General features: G+C 37.8%; 1 protein-coding gene across 1 annotated transcript in view; it reads right to left on the reverse strand.

The window, feature by feature from the left end:
- Positions 1 to 558: 558 nt before the first annotated feature.
- The window catches only part of LOC147341986 (solute carrier family 22 member 10-like), a 28,346-nt gene continuing 4,444 nt past the window's right edge, over positions 559 to 24,460 (reverse strand). Inside the window, exons 3-10 of the mRNA XM_086384497.1 lie at positions 13,848 to 14,002; positions 13,576 to 13,744; positions 12,338 to 12,461; positions 11,525 to 11,640; positions 6,364 to 6,578; positions 4,209 to 4,317; positions 3,524 to 3,727; positions 559 to 2,092 (exon numbers count right to left, since the gene is read on the reverse strand). Coding sequence (XP_086240623.1) covers positions 2,032 to 2,092; positions 3,524 to 3,727; positions 4,209 to 4,317; positions 6,364 to 6,578; positions 11,525 to 11,640; positions 12,338 to 12,461; positions 13,576 to 13,744; positions 13,848 to 14,002 — 1,153 coding nt within the window. The 3' untranslated portion in view covers positions 559 to 2,031. The remainder of the gene's footprint in view (positions 2,093 to 3,523; positions 3,728 to 4,208; positions 4,318 to 6,363; positions 6,579 to 11,524; positions 11,641 to 12,337; positions 12,462 to 13,575; positions 13,745 to 13,847; positions 14,003 to 24,460) is intronic.

The following is a 24,460-nucleotide window of genomic DNA, read 5'->3' on the forward strand; positions in this document are numbered from 1 at the left end:
TGACCAGATTTCCCAGCACCACTTGTTAAAGAGATTGTCTTTAATCCATTGTATAGTCTTGCCTCCTTTGTCAAAGATAAGGTGTCCATATGTGCATGGATTTATCTCTGGGCTTTCTATTTTGTTCCATTGATCTATATTTCTGTCTTTGTGCCAGTACCATACTGTCTTGATAACTGTGGCTTTGTAGTAGAGCCTGAAGTCAGGTAGGTTGATTCCTCCAGTTCCATTCTTCTTTCTCATGATCGCTTTGGCTATTTGAGGTTTTTTGTATTTCCATACAAATTGTGAAATTATTTGTTCTAGCTCTGTGAAGAATATTGTTGGTAGCTTGATAGGGATTGCATTGAATCTATAGATTGCTTTGGGAGGTATACTCATTTTCACTATGTTGATCCTTCCAATCCATGAACATGGTATATATCTCCATCTATTAGTGTCCTCTTTGATTTCTTTCACCAGTGTTTTATAGTTTTCTATATATAGGTCTTTAGTTTCTTTAGGTAGATATATACCTAAGTATTTTATTCTTTCCATTGCAATGGTGAATGGAATTGTTTCCTTAATTTCTCTTTCTGTTTTCTCATTGTTAGTGTATAGGACTGCAAGGGATTTCTGTGTGTTGATTTTATATCCTGCAACTTTACTATAGTCATTGATTAGTTCTAGTAATTTTCTAGTGGAGTTTTTAGGGTTTTCTATGTAGAGGATCATGTCTGCATCTATGTTCATCAGTGATATTGGCCTGTAGTTTTCTTTTTTTGTAGCATCTTTGTCTGGTTTTGGTATTAGGGTGATGGTGGCCTCATAGAATGTGTTTGGCAGTTTACCTTCCTCTGCAATTTTCTGGAAGAGTTTGAATAGGATAGGTGGTAGTTCTCTAAATTTTTGGTAGAATTCACCTGTGAAGCCATCTGGTCCTGGGCTTTTGTTTGTTGGAAGATTTTTTAATACAGGTTTGATTTCTGTGCTTGTGACAGGTCTTTTAAGATTGTCTATTTATTCCTGGTTCAGTTTTGGAATAAAACTCTGAATAAAATGCCAATTGTTTTCAACAGCCTATAACATGTTTGATTTCTTAAATTATAGCATGTTTTCACATTTATGAATGCCCATCACTGTATGCCCTCACCCAAAATGAGACAATAATTTGTTACATCTGCTGTTTTTAAAATGAAAACGTATATTTCAAACTGGATTTGTCTTTTATTAATTACTATTTGTCTTTTAATAATTACTATTAATTAGAAAAGCTTTTCTTATTAATTAGCCATGACACTAAGAATGTAACTTTTAATTTGCAGTGATTATATTTAATACATACACATTTTAAAAATTTTGTATTCTATATTTGCCATTCAATGTTGATAACTTAAAAGAATTTTAAATTACATATATTAATTATTGAAAATATGAAGGGAAAAAATTGCAAAGAGAAAGTAATAATCATTTAAAATTTCACCATTAGAAGGTCAACATTCTTATTTCAATGAATGTATTTCTACATATCACATAATCCTTCTATTTGGAGAGATTTATGATGTTTAATGTATCATGTCTTAAGTGTATATATATATACACACACATATATATATTAGTATCTGTTTCTGGATTTCTTTTGATGTTTGGTTTCATATCATATATTGTTCTGCACACTTATGGACAGTTCACCATATGCTGTCCCACACATAAAGCAGTCATATACTAATTCCATGATATTCTTTTGCTTCTGAATTCCACACATCAAGTAGTCACATACTAATTCCATGACATTCCTCTGCTTCTGAATTATTTTGTCTATTAATAATTTATTGATAGATCTTAAACTTTTTCAACTACTTTCCCTAAATATTGAACTGCTCATGGAACATGTACCAAGAAATTATATGTTTAAGTGAATACTAAGGCAATAATTATAAATTAGATTCAATTTTCCAGTATATTTACTTGCTACTGTGTAGATATAAAGGAAAACTCCAAGTTTTGTTGTTCATATCTTTCCTTTCCTCCCTGGTCAGTCATAAAATCTCCTTAAAATTTTGTCACTTTTATGCAGAAATCTTCCTCATTTACTTTTCTTGAGAATTGTTTCCTGGAGAAACAAAATAGAAACAACAAATCAACCAGCCAATTAGCAAATAAAAATAAACATTAAAAAATAGAAAAACATGAAAATAAGTTCAGGTGCCCTCCCTGCACAAGTACAAACTGAACTTCTAACCATCAACTTCTTTTTTTTTTTTTAACTTTACAATATTGTGTTGGTTTTGCCATACATCCACATGCATCCATCATGGATGTACACGTGTTCCCAGTCCTGAACCCCACCTCCCACCTCCTTCCCCACACCATCCCTCTGGGTCATCCCAGTGCACCAGCCCCATCAACTTCTTATAATCCAATAAAATCCATAGGGTTGACACTCATTCTGGAAAAGGCTCTGCAGACTGTGCAGACCCAAGAAAGCAGTTTGAAAATTGCTACTCTCACTTGGGTCTGTTTAGACCTCTGACCAACAACACCTTTGGAAAGCCAAGAGGCGAACTGAAAATCTAAGGGCACTCCCCATCTGTTGTGGGTTGAATTATGTCTTTCACAAAATTCATACGCTGAGATCATAACTCTCAGCATCTCAGAATGTGAGATTGCCATATTTGGAAACAAGAATGTCACATATAAAATTAATTAAGATGAGGTTATATTGGACTAGAATGGGCCCTTAATCCAACATGATTAGTGTCTTTATTCAAAAGGAATATTTGGGCATAGTGGTGTGCCAGGGAGGTGTCATGTATAGATTAGAGTTATGCTGCCACAAGCAAAGGAGCTACGAGAAACCAGGAGAGACCTGGAACAGACCCTTCCCTAAAGGCTACAGATGGGGCATGAACCTGCCAACAACTTGAGCTCAGATTTAAAAGCTAGATAACTGTGAGGCAATCATTTCTGTTAAGTAACTGACTTTGTGAACCATGATTATGGGTGCTAGGTCACTAATATACCATTTTTCTTATTTTTAAATATATTTTGTAAGTTTCTATTTTCCCTGTACCAATCTTTCCATTACTTGTGGCAGCAAATTGTCTCACTCTTACGGGCACATACATAATATTAATTATCTTTTCAAAGAGAATCATTAACTCTATGTGATTTTCCTAAATTATTCCTTCATGTTTGTTTCCCTTTCATATACTAGGCTTTTATGGATCTGAGGACCATGAAGCACCATCAGGAATGTGTGTCTCTCATGAGGGCAAGTAGAATGTGCCCTCACAACAGAGATAATTACCATCACTTCAGCACTAAAACTATCAATAAGAACAGGGAAGAGGGAATCTCTGCAGTCTAGACTGGAACACACAGTGGGTAGAAATGACCCTGTCTCTTGTGAAGGCAATGATCTGACATGGAAGTATCCCTGGCAAGGCTCAGTGATCTGAAGGACCCACACATTGTGTTGCCTTTCTCACCTACAGATTCAAAGCACATAGTCTCTTCCAGGGGGTGGGAGCAGGTTACTCACTTATTTTCCACATCCTGGATGGTGTCAGGCAGAGGCAGATGTCTGGTTTCAGGTTGGAGAAGGACGAGAAGACTAGCAATGATGGGGCACACTCCATAGATGATCCAGGGCAGAGTGGGTAGATACACCACTAGGGTCATCAGCAGGGGAGCCAGTGCTGCCCCACACCTACTAGCCATCATATCTATGCCTGCAGCTCTTGCTCTAAATGATAAGTAATAATTTTTGTAATAATTCAGTAAAAATCTTCACTTGTAATTTATGATCTATTATTTTGACATGATTATGGAAGACAATAAAAGACAAATATTAAATACTTGGGTTTGATGACAAACACTTATTTTTGCAATTTGCTCTGTAATTTTCCAGCTGTCTTTGTCAGGGTCAAAGTGTGAAAGACCCATTGTCATCATTAAACAGAACATTACACACTAGACCTATTCTAACAAATGGCCCAAAAGGTTAATGAAATGAAGCACTGAAGTATTGCTTAGGACAGTGCATGGCCCCAAATCTGCTTTTTCAATAAACTGTGACTATAATTGCTGTTAGCGTATCACTAGTACAGTTAAAAACAATTGCTTTATAGTTAACATTTCCTATTATGCTTATTCCCACAACAACCATCAGTTAGCTGGGAAAGTACTTTTTTGGGTGGTGGCAGAACATTCATAAACTCATATACCTGACAAGAGTGGGGAGGAGTTCAACAAAGTGGACAGAAATACTGGTGTTAGAGGCAGCAATACAGCCCATTCCCACACTTGCCAAAGTCACACGCACGGTCTGCATTTCTGGAGACAAGAAAATCAGAGAGATTAAATAACTATGTGGAAGGAATCAGCATCCACCAAATTTAGTCAAGGGGGAAAAACCCTACTGCTTTACCTGTATGTTTGAAATAAGTTGTAGAAAATTGTACGTGGCAGTGATCATGGGGTGGCTGAACAAATGAAAAATGTAAAATTATAAATATGGGTGGTAAAAAGTACATAAAAGTATCTGGATTGATTGCAGCAAATCTCTTCACGTAGGTGAGATTTACTGGAGAAGCAGAAGAAAAAATGAATCTGGCAGAAATTTTCTTTTACTTATTCAGTCCAGTACTTGTTATATCCTAATGGTAGAAGGTAGAACCATCATGCAGTCAATTCCTAAATCTAAGGCTCATCTCTAACTTTGAGGACTTTATGATTAAAATGCAGAATTTAAAGTTATCAGTCATCCTGGTGTACCTGGGAATTAGCAGATTTTAATAAGGTGAGACTTTCATTGATAAAATCAGAAAAGTCCCAGGTAAACCAAAGTCCCAGGTAAACCCAAATGAGTCAGTCAACCTAGAGCAGATACAGCATCGCCATGGGGTAAGCATGACACCAGAGAGTACTAGAAGGACAGGATTAATCTCTGAAAGAACAGGCAGAAGATCTAGATCTAGATCAATTTTAGTTTTGAATGGAAGGAAACCTACTAGGAGAAAATGGAAGAATGGAAACCTACTAGGAAATAAAAATAAGTCAAAATTTGTTGCTGTTGTTTAGTTGCAAAGTCATGTCTGACTCTTTTGTAATCCCAAGGACTATTGCCCCTCCAGGCTCCTCCATCCATGGGATTTTCCAGGCAAGAATACTGGAGTATTGCCATCTGCCATCTGCTTCTTCAGGGGATGTTCCTGACCCAGGGATAGAACCCACATCTTCTGCATTCACAAGCAAGTTCTTTACCATAGAGCCATCTGAGAAGTCCCAATTCAAAATTAGGGAAACACTTGTTCCCTACGTTCAAATGTTCAAAGAATCAGTTTTCTGAGCAATATAAAAAGAAATATAATTATAGCTATATAATATTGGAAACAAACTTTACTGTAAGGCAGTAAGCCTGCATCATTAATGATATTCTGAGGAGCAGAGTTCACCAGTCTATGAGGATGTAAAGCACACTTCTGCATTGGGAGATGGCAAAACATTGTGCTCACTAAGTTTCTCCTAGTCATTACATAACATCATTCTATTAACATATGAAGTAATCTAACAGGGAATTGACAAGGGTTTCCTCTTCCTGCTCTACACTCTTTCACTACGTAAAGAGGAATTTTTTTTTTCCATTTCCTGGAAGACTTCCATAAGCAAGAGATATAGTTATGGTGACTTAACCCCACAGTCACATGTGGATACATAGATATGGGGAAGTAGACCAGTCATCAAAGCTGGCAATGAGGAGCCCAGAGTGGGCGACCATATCGTGTCCTCGCCTGGAATATAATTGCAAGACCTTGCCCTTCCATGTTTGTTATTAAAAGAGTGAATGAGTGTATGTGTGCTCAGTCATGTCCGACTCCTTGCGACCCCACAGATCTGTAGACTGCCAGGCTCCTCTGTACATGGGATTTCCCAGGCAAGAATATTGGAATGGGTGGCCATTTCATCCTCCAGGGGATCTTCCTGGCCCAGGGATTGAACCTGCATCTCCTGTGGCTCCTGCTTTGTCAGACAGATTCTTTACCATTGAGCCATCAGGGAAGCCAAAAAGAGTGAATGAGTGAAGAGAAAGTGAACAATTGCTGTTCTGGAGAAACTGTCTGAAATAAATGGCACTAGTTTCCAACATTTCCATAATGGAGTGAATATAAACAGATGCCTGATTTATCCCTCAACATGTGACTCATTTCTCAACAACTTATTAGCAGAATTTCTCATTAACAATCATATTGGTTTGAGGGAATACTTAGCCCTTAATTAGGATCTCTCTTTAATCCTGGCTTCCAACAAGTGTGATCAATTGCAGTCCCTGAAGGAGTAGAAAAAGACCCTTCATTTCCCCAGAGCCCAGTCTTCTCTCACCTTGGGGCACAAATGTGTTGACCAAAATGGAAAGTCCCACCAGGAACATGAAAAGCGTCTGGGTTGGTCGACGGCCCATGTGATTCAATACTGGAGGTATAAGACATCGGGTTAAGCCCGTGAGAGCTCCAAAGATGACCTGGAACAGGAATATGTTGCTCCCAAAGTGTTGTAGATTGATGAAGATGCCAAAAAAGGGTATTGTGGTTCCAAATCTGTAGTAAACGAAAAAGGAAAGACAGAAGCCATAAAATTTAGAGCCCAGATGCTACAGTTGATGATTATATTCACCCAGGCAACTAATAGTCAAGGTTAAAGAATAAAGTCCCAATCTGATTTCTCCAATTTTATTTATTTATTTATTTATTTTAATGTATAATTTATTTTTATTTTTTTTCTAATTTTATTTTATTTTTAAACTTTACATAATTGTATTAGTGTTGCCAAATATCAAAATGAATCCGCCACAGGTATACATGTGTTCCCCATCCTGAACCCTCCTCCCTCCTCCCTCCCCATACCATCCCTCTGGGTCGTCCCAGTGCACTAGCCCCAAGCATCCAGTATCGTGCATCGAACCTGGACTGGCAACTCGTTTCATACATGATATTTTACATGTTTCAATGCTATTCTCCCAAATCTTCCCACCCTCTCCCTCTCCCACAGAGTCCATAAGACTGTTCTATACATCAGTGTCTCTTTTGCTGTCTCGTACACCGGGTTATTGTTACCATCTTTCTAAATTCCATATATATGCGTTAGTATACTGTATTTATGTTTTTCCTTCTGGCTTACTTCACTCTGTATAATAGGCTCCAGTTTCATCCACCTCATTAGAACTGATTCAAATGTATTCTTTTTAATGGCTGAGTAATACTCCATTGTGTATATGTACCACAGCTTTCTTATCCATTCATCTGCTGATGGACATCTAGGAACTGGAGGAATCAACCTACCTGACTTCAGGCTCTACTACAAAGCCACAGTTATCAAGACAGTATGGTACTGGCACAAAGACAGAAATATTGATCAGTGGAATAAAATAGAAAGCCCAGAGATAAATCCACGCACATATGGACACCTTATCTTTGACAAAGGAGGCAAGAATATACAATGGATTAAAGACAATCTCTTTAACAAGTGGTGCTGGGAAATCTGGTCAACCACTTGTAAAAGAATGAAACTAGACCACTTTCTAACACCATACACAAAAATAAACTCAAAATGGATTAAAGATCTAAACGTAAGACCAGAAACTATAAAACTCCTAGAGGAGAACATAGGCAAAACACTCTCCGACATACATCACAGCAGGATCCTCTATGACCCACCTCCCAGAATATTGGAAATAAAAGCAAAAATAAACAAATGGGACCTAATTAACCTTAAAAGCTTCTGCACATCAAAGGAAACTATTAGCAAGGTGAAAAGACAGCCTTCAGAATGGGAGAAAATAATAGCAAATGAAGCAACTGACAAACAACTAATCTCAAAAATATACAAGCAACTCCTACAGCTCAACTCCAGAAAATAAATGACCCAATCAAAAAATGGGCCAAAGAACTAAATAGACATTTCTCCAAAGAAGACATACAGAGGGCTAACAAACACATGAAAAGATGCTCAACATCACTCATTATCAGAGAAATGCAAATCAAAACCACTATGAGGTACCATTTCACACCAGTCAGAATGGCTGCGATCCAAAAGTCTACAAATAATAAATGCTGGAGAGGGTGTGGAGAAAAGGGAACCCTCTTACACTGTTGGTGGGAATGCAAACTAGTACAACCACTATGGAGAACAGTGTGGAGATTCCTTAAAAAACTGGAAATAGAACTGCCTTATGATCCAGCAATCCCACTGCTGGGCATACACACTGAGGAAACCAGAAGGGAAAGAGACACGTGTACCCCAATGTTCATCGCAGCACTGATTTCTCCAATTTTAGAAGTAAAATTATCATAAATAATTACATGGAGTCACTTGGACTGAAAAGAGATCAAACCAGTGAATTTAAAGGAAATCACTCTGAATATTCATTGGAAGGACTGATAATGAAGCTGAAGCTCCAGTACTTTGGCCACCTGATGTGAAGAGCCAATTCACTGGAAAAGATGCTAATGCTGGGAAAGATTGAGGGCAGGAGGATAAGGGGAAGACCGAGGACGAGATGGTTGTTTGGCATCATCAACTCAATGGACATGACTTTGAACAAACTCTGGGAGATGGTGAAGGGCAGGGAAACCTGGCTTGCTGCTGTCCATGGGGTCTCAGAGTAGGGCACAACTGAGTAAATGAATAACAAATATATGAAAATGATACTCCTTCTGTCTTTCTTTTGTCTGAGTCCCTGAGCATAGAGTTGGCAGTGACAGGAAAGTGTACCTGCTGTGATCAGCAAATTGGATGCTACATAGAAATTGAATGGAGAAGACCAAAACCAGGAATTTAGAAAAATTACTTTTTGAAGTTTGTCTGTATGCTGTGAGTCTGACATCTCCTACCTCAAACCCAATATTGTAAACCATTTCTCTTTTCTCAGTTCAGTTCAGTTCAGTCGCTCAGTTGTGTCTGACTCTTTGTGACCCCATGAATCGCAGCATGCCAGGCCTCCTTGTCCATCACCAGAAACTAGTGATTAAAACTGTGAAGGGACCATGCATGTCTTCTTGACCTGGGAGCATAGTATCCTGGGTTTTAACACAAATCTGGGGAATTCAAAGTTCATATATGATTTCTTAGGGCTAAGAGAATATGTGAGAATTCAAAAGAGCAAACATACATCTACTGCACTGTCAGAAATGGAATCAAATGTTCCAACTTGGGATCAACCTTTTACCCAGAAAACATCTAAAGGAAAAGAGTCCACTTTAATGAACTACTACACCCTGAGAGAGCTAGACTTAGACATTACAACAGAAGAAACACCACAGATCACAGCAATTGCAAGCAAGTCCTCTCTTGACCATTATCTCTGCTTTTTCCTTCCCTTCTGATTGTCTAGGATTCAGGAACAAAAGTCTGTGTCCTAGTGGATATGGGAAAGGTGAAAAAACACAATGCAGTTAAACACAGAAGCAGCCTACTAGGGTATTCCTAGGAAGATGTAAATTGTACAATACAATAGCTACTTTCTTAAGCTTGGGGAAGGTCTATATTGTCATGTATGCTTTTCATTCTTGATTGTTAAATCTTCAAAAATTTAGAATTATATTTAAAATTTCTCCTCTTGACTCTACCAAAATACAAGTACTTATATACTCTCATGACATAATGAATGAGATTTTCACAGGAACCATTGTGCTAACACTCAAATAAAGTGTTAGTCACTCAGTCGTGTCTGACTCCTTGCTATCCCACGGACTGTAGCCCACCAGGCTCCTCTATCCATGGGATTCTCCAGGCAAGAATACTGGGGTGATTTGACATGCCCTCTTCCAGGGGATCTTCCTGACCTGGGGATCCAACCCAGGTCTCCTGCATTGCAGACAGATACTTTACCATCTGAGTTACACTGGAAGCCCCAACACTCAAATAAGCTGAATCCAAATTGAAAACAAGTAACAGTTCACCAACACTGGAGTACATGTAGACACTGTAGCTTAATCATCTGCTGCTGCTGCTGCTAAGTCGCTCCAGTCGTGTCCAACTCTGTGCAACCCCATAGATGGCAACCCACCAGGATCCGCCGTCCCTGGGATTCTCCAGGCAAGAACTCTGGAGTGGGTTGCCATTTCCTTCTCCAATTCATGAAAGTGAAAAGTGAAAGTGAAGTCGCTCAGTCGTGTCCAACTCTTAGCGACCCCATGGACTGCAGCCCACCAGGCTCCTCGGTCCATGGGATTTTCCAGGCAAGAGTACTGGAGTGGGGTGCCATTGTGGAAACTAAATTCCTAGGGAGGAGAACAGCCTACTTTTATACACAACAGAATGGATGAATCTTCATGAATGAGCATAAAGAAAGGGGGCTGTCTCTGAACCCATCTGTCATTTACATTATGTAAAAGAATCAGGCAACATTCATCTGTAGTGAAGAAGATAAGAACAGTTGTTAATTTTTATTTTTCACAGGAGAGGGTAGTGAGGAGAGAATAGAGTCAGGAAGTGGTGCTGGTGGTGGTTATTGTGCAACTGGATAGTTGACATAGGAAATCTTGGGAAATTTGAATTTTCTGTCTTGATCTGGAGGTTGGTTACATTTTTACATATTGGCGTATTCATTGATTTGTATATATTCCTAATCTCTTCAGGTTTATGTATTATTTTTTAATTAAAATATTTTATTATAAAAGTATTTCTTGCACACAGAAAAAGAGAATAATATGTATCCACCATTTCAGCACATTGTCTAATTGCTTTACTTATTTACTCACTTAATAGCATTAAAGTTTTATAGATACAATTGAAGCTCCCTATATGTTCCTTCTTGATCTCTTCTCCTTCAATCCTCGCAAAGGGGCTGATACTTACCATTGACATGCTTGCTCTTCTTACACATGTGTATATCCTATGCACACTGGTATAGTATTGTATATAAGATTGTTTTACCTTTTTTCAATGTAAAACAATTGGCGTCATGCTGATAAATCACAAATCATTCTGAATTTTTCTTTTTCATTATGTTTTTACGGGTGCATCTATGTTGGTGCAGTTGGCCCTAGTTCAATCATTTTAACAGCTGTAAGATATTACATTGTACAAATGTACAAATTTGTACAAATTACATTGTACAAATATGCTACAAATTATTCATTAGTTTTCTATTAGCAGATTAGAATTTTCTGTCTTGACCTGGAGGTTGGTTACATTTTTACATATTGACATATTCATTGATTCATATATATTCATGATCTCTTCATGTTTCTGTTTTAAAATTTTGCTTCAATTAAATTGAAAGATAAATATAGAAAAACAAGTGCTAAGATCTGTTCTTAATGGAAGTTCTCAACAATAGTCTCCAGTTAAGACACAGATAGAGTGATAAAATCTAACTAACTCTTCATCATACAATCAGTTTCTTGTGAGTCTTAGTTGGTGTTCCCCACATCTTTTATTTTCAAATCACCATCTCCCTCTCACAACACTTTTGTAACCTTTGAAATAAATAGTTTTATGCCCCAACTCTTTGAATGTTGCCATGCACTGTGAGCAAGCCCACCTCACAAAGAACAGAAGACAGATTCTTTTTCGCAGCTTGGGTGTGCGGAATAAGTCAAACACAGTAGTTTTCATCTGTGCTGTCTTCAGCTCCTCCTGCATGGTCACTCTCAAACCCTTCAACAACAGCAAACACATATCATTTGCCAACATAGTTCGAGGTATAGTGGTTAGCACTGGATCCCAAAAGGACAGAAATGATGTATTCCCTTTCTTTCTGCGTGTGTGTCCTAAGTCACTTCAGTTGTGTCTGATTCTTTGCTACCCTATGGACAATTCCCCACCAGGCTCCTCTGTTCATGGGATTCTCCAGACAAGAATACTGGAGTGGGTTGCCATGCCCTCCTCCAGGGGATCTTCCCAACCCAGGGATCAAACCTGCATCTCTTATGTCTACCTCCATTGGCAGGCAGGTTCTTTACCACTAGCACCACCTGGAAAGCCCCTCCTTCTTTCTAGGGTAACATATTATACATGAAACCACAAGTGTGAATGTGATATGAAGGAGTATGTAAGGAGTTAAGGGAAACTCCAGGAAATTAAATGGCAACAACAAAATTTTGAAAATGAGGGCATGGTATCCAAGGGAGTACAGAGCCTATAGATTCAATTCAGGAAATGAACTAAAGGAAGTAGTTGCACAGCAAGCAAAGCTTCTTTTCTCTGAAATAGACCTGAAAGATGAGAGAACTGAGCTTGTCTTCTCAACTAACTGCCCTGTTAGAAAATCAGCTTGTCTATCTCAAGAAGAAGAAGGCAGGTGTCAGTTTATTTCTTCTCTACAACCCTTAACCACCTTCTCTTCCCTTCTCACCTCCATGTTCAGGGTTGCTTCAGCATTCTTCATTCCATTTCTGTGTGCAACTTTCTTAAGTTCCTTTAAGCCCTCATCTGGTTTATTGGTGATAATCAGCCACCGAGCAGATTCCACCAGCCACCTGAAGAAAGGCACATAAGTGCAGTCAGCTCTCTTTTTTAATGTATTGTATGCTTCTTGACAGCAGATGCTTTTTGCCTTCCATCTATATCCACCATTTCACTTGTTGGATCCACAGACCTTGGAGTCAAATTTCCTCTCTGCTTACTCAGGAAGAGAATTTCCAAGAAGCTTATGAAGTTTAAGGTGGAGAGTCCTTCATATGCATATTCTCTTTGAAAGCTTTGCATGGGATCTAACAACTTTGTGAATATAGTATATATTTATAATATACATTCTTTTAAAAAAGAAGCCCCCAAATGATGTAAGCTTATAGCCCAACAAATATTGCAAATACTCTTGCTGCTACCAACATTGTTGGTACCTAACTACACAAGTGAGTCACTTGTTTACATCTGCCTCAGATTTCTCATCAATAAAATGGGGACTGTAGTGCCATCTTCTTTGTAGAACTGGAAAGAGGATAAAATGACTTAGGAGATGATTCTGACAAGGACTACACTCTGCTCCTTCTTTGAACTCATCTCAATGTATTAAATCTATAGTCATCCTTCTGTGATCACTTAAGCTGATTCTCCCTACCATAAGTAAATGTTTGTTAAAACTATTTAAGGGAAAAGGAAGTGCTGAACACATAACAGAAATCACCCTATCTACATGCCATTTTTAGTAATGTAGAAATTATGCCACTATTTTGTCAACTGGCTATATGAACAAATTTGCTGCCTCTTCCTTTATCCAAAATCAGCAACAACATAGAAAATTGCTGAATCTTTACCATATTGGATTCATTCCAAAGCTCAAAAAACAGTATTTTTAAAATATGTCTGATTTTATACTAAGGAAAATAATATTAGCCTAACTCTGACCACTATACTGGGTAAAACTTATAAAGATGGCAGAAAATATCTAGAAACCCCAGACAGAAAAGTCATTATTACTCTGTGTTCTGCTTCTCAAACCTCAAATCCCACAGAGTGAGCAGATGAGAGACATGGGTTTTAGGTCCAAACAATACAAAATGGTCCATGGAATAAGAAAATCAATATATCTTAATTCAATATGCATTTTCATCCCAGGTTCCCATAAGACAGAGTAAGAGAGAAAGCTCATACCTTGAGGAGAGAAAGAAGACAAAGAAAGGTACAGATACCACCAGCTGCAGGGTGCGCCACTCTCGAAAGACAAAAGCCAGTCCTCCCAGCATCATCTGTCCCATACTAAAGGTACAGGCTACCAGTGTTAATATCATGGCTTTTGACTGGGATCTTGTCCACTCTATAACTGGAAGAAAATCCAAATGGGATATTAATGTCACATAAAGATGAAATTTCAAAGTGATTTTTAAGGCATGGAAAATGGGAGGAGACCAAAATTGTTGACTTACTCAGCATAATGTTGTTTGCCACGATGACCACAGCAGAACAGCCTGACCAGAAGCGTATCGAGCAGTAAATGAGGAAGGTGGGAGCAAAGGCTGCACAGGTCCCAGAGATGGCCAGCTGGAGCAAACAGCACCTGAGAATCAACTTCCGCCCAAACCTAAGAAACAGAATCTGCTTAGATGAAGGGAATAATGATAACTTGTGGTAAAAACATAAGAAACCAAAAGAATACTCTGAAATTTAGAGAATGTTTTAACAAGTGATTCTTTGTAATTGAAAACGTTTAAAAAAGAAGGGCTAAATCAACAATAGGAATCTCCTTATTTTTTTTTCTTTTTTCTTTTTTTTTACTGTAATACTTTTATTTTGACATAATTTTTTTTACAACCTTTTGATTTGATTTTATTTTTTTTTAAATATTTAAAGTGACATTGGGATGCCTGATATACATTGTAAAAAGAGTCCTGCTATCTTGTTAAGTAACAAGGCCATCACCTTACATATTTACCTTTTTTTACTTTTTTGGGTGAGAACATTTAAGTTTGACACTCTTAAAATTTCAATTATAGAATACAATGTTATCAACTATAGTCTTTATGTTATACTTTATGTCCTCAGACCTTATTCATCTTTTTTTTTTAAATTTATTCCTTTATTTCTCATGTGTTCCCCATCCTGAACCCTCCTCCCTCCTCCCTCCCCATACCATCCCTCTGGGTCGTCCCAGTGCACCAGCCCCAAGCATCCAGCATTGTGCATTGAACCTGGACTGGCATCTCGTTTCATACATGACTAACACTCTTTTTCTATAGACTAACAAGACCAAAACCTCATCCTCAAATCACCAAATGGCCTCTGACACCAAGTGGCACCATATAAAATAAACTATAATGTTGGAACTTGGAAAATACCATAAGAACCCACCGTACTAACATAGGTATTTAGCAAAGTAGAGAGTCTGTACAGTGTTCAGAACACAAGGGAGCTAAAAGTGTACTTGGGTCTCTAGGACCAGACAGGTTAAGGTTAAACTGATGTAAAAGATCAGTGGACAGAGTTGTTGAAGGTTTATAACTGCCATATAACCCAGCAATCCCACTGCTGGGCATACACACTGAGAAAATCAGAATTGAAAGAGACACATGTACCCCAATGTTCATCGCAACACTGCTTATAATAGCCAGGACACGGAAGCAACTTAGATGTCCATCAGCAGACGAATGGATAAGAAAGCTGTGGTACATATACACAACGGAGTATTACTCAGCCATTAAAAAGAAAACATTTGAGTCAGTTCTAATGAGGTGGATGAAACTGGAGCCTATTATACAGAGTGAAGTAAGCCAGAAAGAAAAACACCAATACAGTATACTAACTCATATATATGAAATTTAGAAGATAGTAACAATAACCCTGTATGCGAGACAGCAAAAGAGACACAGAGGTATAGAACAGACTTTTGGACTCTGTGGGATAGGGCAAGGATGGGATGATTTGGAAGAATGGCATTGAAACATGTATAATATCATATGTGAAACGAATCGCCAGTCCAGGTTTGATGCATGGTACAGGATGCTCAGGGCTGGTGCACTGGGATGACCCAGAGGGATGGTATAGGGAGGGAGGTGGGAGGAGGGTTCAGGATGGGGAACACGTGTACACCTGTGGTGGATTCATGTTGATGTATGGCAAAACCAATACAATAGTGTAAAGTAATTAGCCTCCAATTAAAATAAATTCATATTTAAAAAAAAAAAGAGCCACTCTTTGATGAATCTAGATTTATAGTCTTCAAGAAGTGTGCTTTTCTAGAAAAGAATATATAAGTATCATAACCCAGACAGCAGACATTATATAAATTTCTCAGAGGAAAGAATTATGAAAGATGAAGAATGAAGTGAAAAGTAAGGTGAAGGACAAATACGAAAAAATGAATTCTGTGTTCCATGAGCATCAAGAAAATAGGGCCTTAGTGGAGGCAACCTGGATTAAACAGGATCTGCTAATCTATATGCCAGTAATAAAAACAGATAGACAATCTGGAATTGAAAATTCCTCTGCAATCCTTAAAACATAATTCTTAAAATGCTCAAATAATTTACCCTAAAAATAGAAAATGTGAACCATAGGAACCAGCATCACCAAAAAAATCGTAATTATTATCACCATCAAGAAAATAATGCAGAAAACAAACAAACAAAAAGAGAGAAATGTTCGAATGAGAAAAATCAAAACAACAACCACATCTTGAGTTGCAGTGCCATGCACATTGCTTCAGCACATGCCCTAACTGCATGGGCCAGCCTTGGCCCTTCATACTTATAACTCTGGTCTGAGTACAGGGTGGAGGTCGCTGCATGCAGCACCCTATGAGCAAGTGAAATTAGACGAAGCACAAAGGAAAAGGGGGGGAAAATATCCAAAGAAACAAGAGGCTGGAGATGTTGACACTGGTCCAAGCTCTCAAGGCGATAGAGAGAACCACAGCAGAAGCCTTGGTAATCCCCACCACATGCTCTTCTGGGCATTGTCAGAGCCTAAGAGCTGGGGTTAGAAGAGACAGCAGTTCAAATCCTGGTGACACCAGGTTCAAGCTGGGAAACCAGTGAAGAGAGACTTCTGGGATGCTGTCAAGAGCAATAGATGATTGATTTTGGATTGTAATCTTCCCACGGACAGTTGCCCAGTCCTCAGTTCTATGAGGCTTTTGCTCATCACAGGGCCACACATAGTGCTGCCCTTAGAACCTGAGTAAAAATTCGCTCCTCAGCCACAGCCTCCCAGCTCCATCCCTCCCAAGTATCCTCTTCCCAGCAGATCAAGCCCCACACCTTTGGAGTGGGAACACTGACTCCAAGACCCTACACTACCAGAGTACTAACCCTAGGGAGTAACAAATAGTGAGAACTCACACAAAGGAAACCACTTGAATACAAGACCCAGCATCATCCAACCACCAGCAGCACCTTGTGCAAAATGCCTCACCCAAACAACAAATAAAACAAAAATACAAACCCAATCATCAGCAGACAGGATTACCACCTCACTCTGCCTTGCCCATCAGAGGAAAATCAAGCAAACAAACAAAAACTCAGCACAAATTTCACTCTATACGAAGTTTACACAAAGCGCTGGACCAACCATAGGAGGGAAGAAACCAAAATGAAGAAAGAATTCAACCTTTAAGTCTGGGAAAGGGAGACCTCAAACACAATGAATTAAAAAAAAATAGTGTAAAGGCAGAGAAATACTACACAAATGAAGGAACAAACTAGAAACACAGAAGTCCAAATAAATGAAGAGGAAATAGGCAAACTACCTGAAAAAGAATTCAGAATAAAGATAGTAAAGATGATCAAAAACCTTGGGGAAAAAATGGAGAAAATACAAGAATCAATTGACAAAGACCTAGAAGAATTAAAGAATAAACATACAGAGACAAACAATACATTTACCGAAATTAAAAATACTCTAGAAGGAATCAATAGCAGAATATCTGAAGCAGAAGAATGAATCAGTGAGCTGGAAGATAAAATGATAGAAATAACTTCTGAAGAGCAGAATAAAATAAAGCAATGAAAAGAACTGAGGATAGTCTCAGAGACCTCTGGGACAATATCAAATGCACCAGCATTTGAATTATAGAAGTCCCAGAAGAAGAAGAGAAAAACAGTTTATGAGAAAATTTTTGAAGAGATTATACTTGAAAATTTCTCCAACATGGAAAAGGAAATAGTCAATCAAGTCAAGAGGCACAAAGAGTCCCATACAGGACAAACTCAAGGAGAAACACACCAAGACACTAAACAAACTAACAAAGACTAAACACAAAGAAAGAATATTAAAAGCAACAAGGAAGAAACAAGTAACATACAAGGGAAATCCCATATGCTTAACAGTTGATCTTTCAGTAGAAACTCTGCAGGCCAGAAGGGAATGGCAGGATATACTTAAAGTACTGAAAGGGAAAAATCTACAATGAAGATTACAGTACCTGGCAATGATCTCATTCAAAATTGATGGAGAAATAAAAAGCCTTTCAGACAAGCAAAAGTTTAGAGAATTAAGTACCACCAAACCAGCTTTACAACAAAAGTTAAAAGGACTTATATAGTCAAGAAATACAAGAGAAGTAAAAAGATCTACATAATCAACCCCAAACAATTAAGAAAAGGGCAATAGGAACATATATGTCAATAATTACTTTAAATGTAAATGGGTTAAATGCTCCAACTGAAAGACACAGACTGGCTGAATGGATACAAAACCAAGGGCCATATACATGCTGTCTACAAGAAACCCACTTCAGACCTCAAGACACATACAGACTGAAAGTCAGGGGATGGAAAAATATATTCCTGCAAATGGGAAGCAAAAGAAAGCTGGAGTAGCAATCCTCATATCAGACAAAATAGACCTTAAAATAAATAGGATTACAAGATATAAGGAGGGACACTACATAATGATCAAGGGCTCAATCCAAGAGGAAGACATAACAATTGTAAATATCTATGCACCCAACATAGGAGCGCCTCAGTACATAAGACAAACACTAACAGACATAAAAGGAGAAATTGACAGTAACACAAGAATAATAGGAGACTTTAACACCCCACTTACACCAATGGACAGATCATCAAAAGAGAAATTTAATGAGGAAACACAAGTCTTAAATGATGCATTAGGTGAGATGGATCTCATTTATATCTTCAGGACATTCCATCCAAATGGAGAAGAATACACCTTCTTCTCAAGTGCACATGGAACATTCTCCAGGATAGACTGCATCTTGGGTCACAAATCAAATCTCAGTAAATTTAAGAAAATTGAAATCATATCAAGCATCTTCTCTGATGACAATGCTGTGAGACTAGATATCAGTTACCAGAAAAAAAATGGTAAGAAACACAAACACATGGAAACAAATAACACATTTCTAAATAACCAACAGGTGACTGAAGAAATCAAAAGGGAAATTAAAAAAATTTCTAGAAACAAATGACAATGAAAACACGACAACTCAAAACCCATGGGATGCAGCAAAAGCAGTTCTAAGAGGGAAATTTATAGCAGTACAATCTTACCTCAAGAAACAAGAAAAATATTGAATAGAAAACCTAAATTTACACCTAAAACAACTGGAAAAAGAACAAAAAGCCCCAAAATTAGTAGAAGGAAAAAAATCATAAAGATCCCAGCAGAGGGACGACCCAGAGGGATGGTATGGGGAGGGAGGAGGGAGGAGGGTTCAGGATGGGGAACACATGTATACCTGTGGCAGATTCATTTTGATATTTGGCAAAACTAATACAATTATGTAAAGTTTAAAAATAAAATTAAAGTTTAAAAAATTTAATATTAATGAATGCATATTTTAATCGGAAACAAGTGTGTTATTGGTTTGTGTGTGTGTGCTCAATTGCTCAGTTGGGTCTGACTCCATGGACTGTTTTACTAGGCTTTTTATTGTAAAAAGGTGATACCCATTTTAGGCTTCTTGGAAGAGCAATTAATCTGACCTTTTTTTTCCGAATGTGAAGTTCAACTCACAGGTGACTGAAAATTGATTCTAGTGATATTGAATAGCATTTCCCTTTCCTAATTCTGACTGTGTCCTTTTATAAGTAATCATCATGATTAGCATGCATCTAAACTGTTGTTACTTGGAGTACTTGACTACTCACAAATCTCACCATGATTCTGGAAATCCTCAGATTCCTGGTGTGTATTTGTTGATATTAATAGTTCTATTATCTTTATTGGTTCAATCACACAATGTCATCTAAGATGCTGCAAGACCTTGTACACAGGGTATGGATTGTGGGAAATAAAATTTCAGTTTTTATAAAAAAAATCCCAGCAGAAATAAATGAAAGAAGCAATACTAAAGATTAATAAAACTAAAAGCTGGTTCTTTGAGAAGATAAACAAAATTGACAAGCTTTAAGCCAGACTCATAAGGAAGAAAATAGAGAAGAATCAAATTAACAAAATTAGAAATGAAAAAGGAGAGGTTGCAACAGACAGTGCAGAAATACAAAGGATTATAAGAGATTATTATGAACAACTATATGGCAATAAAATGGATAACCTGGAAGAAATGGACAGATTCTTAGAAAAGTTGACTCTTCCAAGACTAACCAGGAAGTAAAAGAAATTATGAACAGCCCAATTATAAGCACTGAAATTGAAGCTGTGATCAAAAATCTCCCCCCAAAAAAGTCCAGGACCAGATGGTGTCACAGGAGAAAACTATCATTCGAATCTTTTTTTTTTTTCTAATTTTATTTTATTTTTAAACTTTACATAATTGTATTAGTTTTGCCAAATATCAAAATGAATCCGCCACAGGTATACATGTGTTCCCCATCCCGAACCCTCCTCCCTCCTCCCTCCCCATACCATCCCTCTGGGCCATTGCCATTCTCCCAAATCTTCCCACCCTCTCCCTCTCCCACAGAGTCCATAAGACTGTTCTATACATCAGTGTCTCTTTTGCTGTCTCGTACACCGGGTTATTGTTACCATCTTTCTAAATTCCATATATATGCGTTAGTATACTGTATTTATGTTTTTCCTTCTGGCTTACTTCACTCTGTATAATAGGCTCCAGTTTCATCCACCTCATTAGAACTGATTCAAATGTATTCTTTTTAATGGCTGAGTAATACTCCATTGTGTATATGTACCACAGCTTTCTTATCCATTCATCTGCTGATGGACATCTAGGTTGCTTCCATGTCTTGGCTATTATAAACAGTGCTGCGATGAACATTGGGGTACACGTGTCTCTTTCCCTTCTGGTTTCCTCAGTGTATATGCCCAGCAGTGGGATTGCTGGATCATATGGCAGTTCTATTTCCAGTTTTTTAAGGAATCTCCACACTGTTCTCCATAGTGGCTGTACTAGTTTGCATTCCCACCAACAGTGTAAGAGGGTTCCCTTTTCTCCACACCCTCTCCAGCATTTATTATTTGTAGACTTTTGGATCGCAGCCATTCTGACTGGTGTGAAATGGTACCTCATAGTGGTTTTGATTTGCATTTCTCTGATAATGAGTGATGTTGAGCATCTTTTCATGTGTTTGTTAGCCATCTGTATGTCTTCTTTGGAGAAATGTCTATTTAGTTCTTTGGCCCATTTTTTGATTGGGTCGTTTATTTTGAGGAATCAACCTACCTGACTTCAGGCTCTACTACAAAGCCACAGTTATCAAGACAGTATGGTACTGGCACAAAGACAGAAATATTGATCAATGGAATAAAATAGAAAGCCCAGAGATAAATCCACGCACATATGGACACCTTATCTTTGACAAAGGAGGCAAGAATATACAATGGATTAAAGACAATCTCTTTAACAAGTGGTGCTGGGAAATCTGGTCAACCACTTGTAAAAGAATGAAACTGGACCACTTTCTAACACCATATACAAAAATAAACTCAAAATGGATTAAAGATCTAAACGTAAGACCAGAAACTATAAAACTCCTAGAGGAGAACATAGGCAAAACACTCTCCGACATACATCACAGCAGGATCCTCTATGACCCACCTCCCAGAATATTGGAAATAAAAGCAAAAATAAACAAATGGGACCTAATTAACCTTAAAAGCTTCTGCACATCAAAGGAAACTATTAGCAAGGTGAAAAGACAGCCTTCAGAATGGGAGAAAATAATAGCAATTGAAGCAACTGACAAACAACTAATCTCAAAAATATACAAGCAACTCCTACAGCTCAACTCCAGGAGAAAACTATCAAACATGTAGAGAAGAGCTAATGCCTATCCTTCTAAAATTCTTTCCAAAAATTGCAGAGGAAGGAACACTTCCAAACTCATTCAACAAGGCCACAATCACCCTGATACCAAAACCAGACAAAGACAACACAAAAAAAAGAAAATTAGAGGCCGATATCACTGATGAACATAGAAGAAAAAATCCTCAACAAAATTTTAGCAAACAGAATTCAGCAACACATCAAAAAGCTCATATACCATGATCACGTTGGGTTTATTCCAAGAATGCAAGGATTCTTCAATATATTCAAATCAATCAGTGTGATACACTATATTAACAAATTGAAAGATAAAAACATATGATAATCTCAATAGATGAAGAAAAAGGCTTTGACAAAATTCAGCATCCATTTATGATTAAAACTATTCAAAACATGGGTATTGGAACCTAGCCAAGGTTCCGATGTTCCAACCCAACCTACTTATGTTGAGGAACCTATCTCAACATAGTAAAGGCCATATATGATAGGCCTACAGCAAACACTATGCTCAATGGTGAAAAACTGAAAACATTTCCCCTAAGATCAGGAACAAGACAAGGATGTCCACTTTCACCACTATTATTCAACATAGTTCTGGAAGTCCTAGCTACAGCAATCAGAGAAGAAAGAAAAAAAAGGAATCCAGATTGGAAAAGAAGAAATAAATCTCTCACTGTTTGCAAATAACATGATACTGTACAAAGAAAACCCTAAAGATACTATCAGAAAACTACTAGAGCTAATCAGTGAATTTAAAGTTTTAGGATATAACATTAAAACATAGAAATCACTTGCATTTTTATATACTAACAATGAAAAATCAGAAAGAGAAATTAAGGAAGCAATCCCATTCACCATTGCAACACAAAGAATTAAATATCTAGGAATAAGTTTACCTAAGGGGACAAAAGAACTGTATACAGAAAGTTATAAGACACTGATGAAAGAAATCAAAGATGACATAAACAGATGGAGAGATATTCCATGTTCCTGGGTAGAAAGAATCAATATTGTGAAAATGACTTACTACCAAACACAATCTATAGATTCAATGTGATCCCTATCAAATTACCAATGGCATTTTAAAAGAACTAGAACAAAAAATTTCACAATTCGTATGTAAACACAAAAGACCCCGAATAGCCAAAGCATTCTTGAGAAAGAAGAATGGAGCTGGAGCAAATCAACCTTCCTGAATTCAGACTATACTACAAAACTAGTCATCGAGATAGTATGGTACTGGCACAGAGACAGATATCTAGACCAATGGAACAAGATAGAAAGCCCAGAAATAAACCCATGCACCTTTGGGTACCTTATTTTTTAAAAAGAAGGCAAGAATATACAATGAGAGGCAAAGACAGCCTCTTCAATAAATGGTGCTGGGAAAACTGGACAGCTACAGGTAAAAGAATGAAATTAGAACACTTCTTAATATCATACACAAAGATAAACTCAAAATTGATTAAAGACCTAAATGTAAGACCAGAAACTATAAAACTCTTAGAGGAAAACATAGGCAGAACACTCCATGACATAAATCAAAGCAAGATCCTCTATGACCCACCTCCTAGAGTAATAGAAATAAAAAAAAAAGTAAACAAGTTGGACCTGATTAAACGTAAAAGCTGTTGCACAGCAAATGAAACTATAAGCAAGGCGAAAAGACAATTCTCAGAATGGGAGAAAATGATAGCATATGAATCAATTGACAAAGGATTAATTTCCAAAGTATACAAGTAGCTCACACAATTCAATACCAGAAAAGCAAACAACCCAATCAAAAAGTGGGGAAAAGACCTAAGCAGACATTTCTCCAAAGAAGACATACAGATGGCTAACAAACACATGACAAGATGCTCAACATCGCTCATTATTAGAGAAATGCAAATCAAATAACAATGAGATATCATCTCACACCAGCCAGAATGGCCATCATCAAAAAGTATACAAACAATACAGGAAGCTTGGGGTTGGTGCACTGGGATGACCCAGAGGGATGGTATGGGGAGGGAGGTGGGAGGGGTGTTCAGGATTGGGAACACGTGTACACCCATGGCAGATGCATGCAGATGTATGGCAAAACCAATACAATATTGTAAAGTAAAAAAAAAATTTTTTTTAAGTCTAAAAACTGTAAATGCTGTAGAGGGTGTGGAGAAAGGGAACCCTCTTGCTCTGTTGGTGGGAATGTAAATTGATACAGCCACAATGGAAGATGGTATGGAGATTCCTTTAAAAACTATGGCAAAACCAATACCACATTGTAAAGTTAAAAAATAAAAATAAATTAAAAAATAAAATAAAAAATAAAAAAAACTAGGAACAATACCACCATACAACCTAGCAATCCCACTCCTAGGCAAATACCGTGAGGAAACCAAAATTGAAACAGACACACGTACCCCAGTGCTCATTGTAGCACTATTTACGATAGCTAGAACATGGAAGCAACCTAGATGTCCATCAATAGATGAATGGATAAAGAAGTTGTGGTACATATACACAATGGAATATTCAGTTCAGTCGCTCAGTCGTGTCCAACTCTTTGTGACCCCATGAATTGCAGCACACCAGGCCTCCCTGTCTATCACCCAAACTCATATCCGTCCAGTCAGTGATGCCATCCAGCCGTCTCATCCTCTGTCATCCCCTTCTCCTCCTGCCCCCAACCCCTCCCAGCATCAGGGTCTTTTCCAATGAATCAACTCTTTGCATGAGGTGGCCAAAGTATTGGAGTTTCAGCTTCAACATCAGTCCTTCCATTGAATGCGCAGGACTGATCTCCTTTAGGATGGACTGGTTGGATCTCCTTGCAGTCCAAGGGACTCT

The sequence above is a fragment of the Bos grunniens genome, chromosome 29, assembly GCF_055505025.1.
Source record: "Bos grunniens cultivar Pamir isolate PY7600 chromosome 29, Bosgru_T2T1.0, whole genome shotgun sequence".
Classification (NCBI taxonomy): Eukaryota; Metazoa; Chordata; class Mammalia; order Artiodactyla; family Bovidae; genus Bos; species Bos grunniens.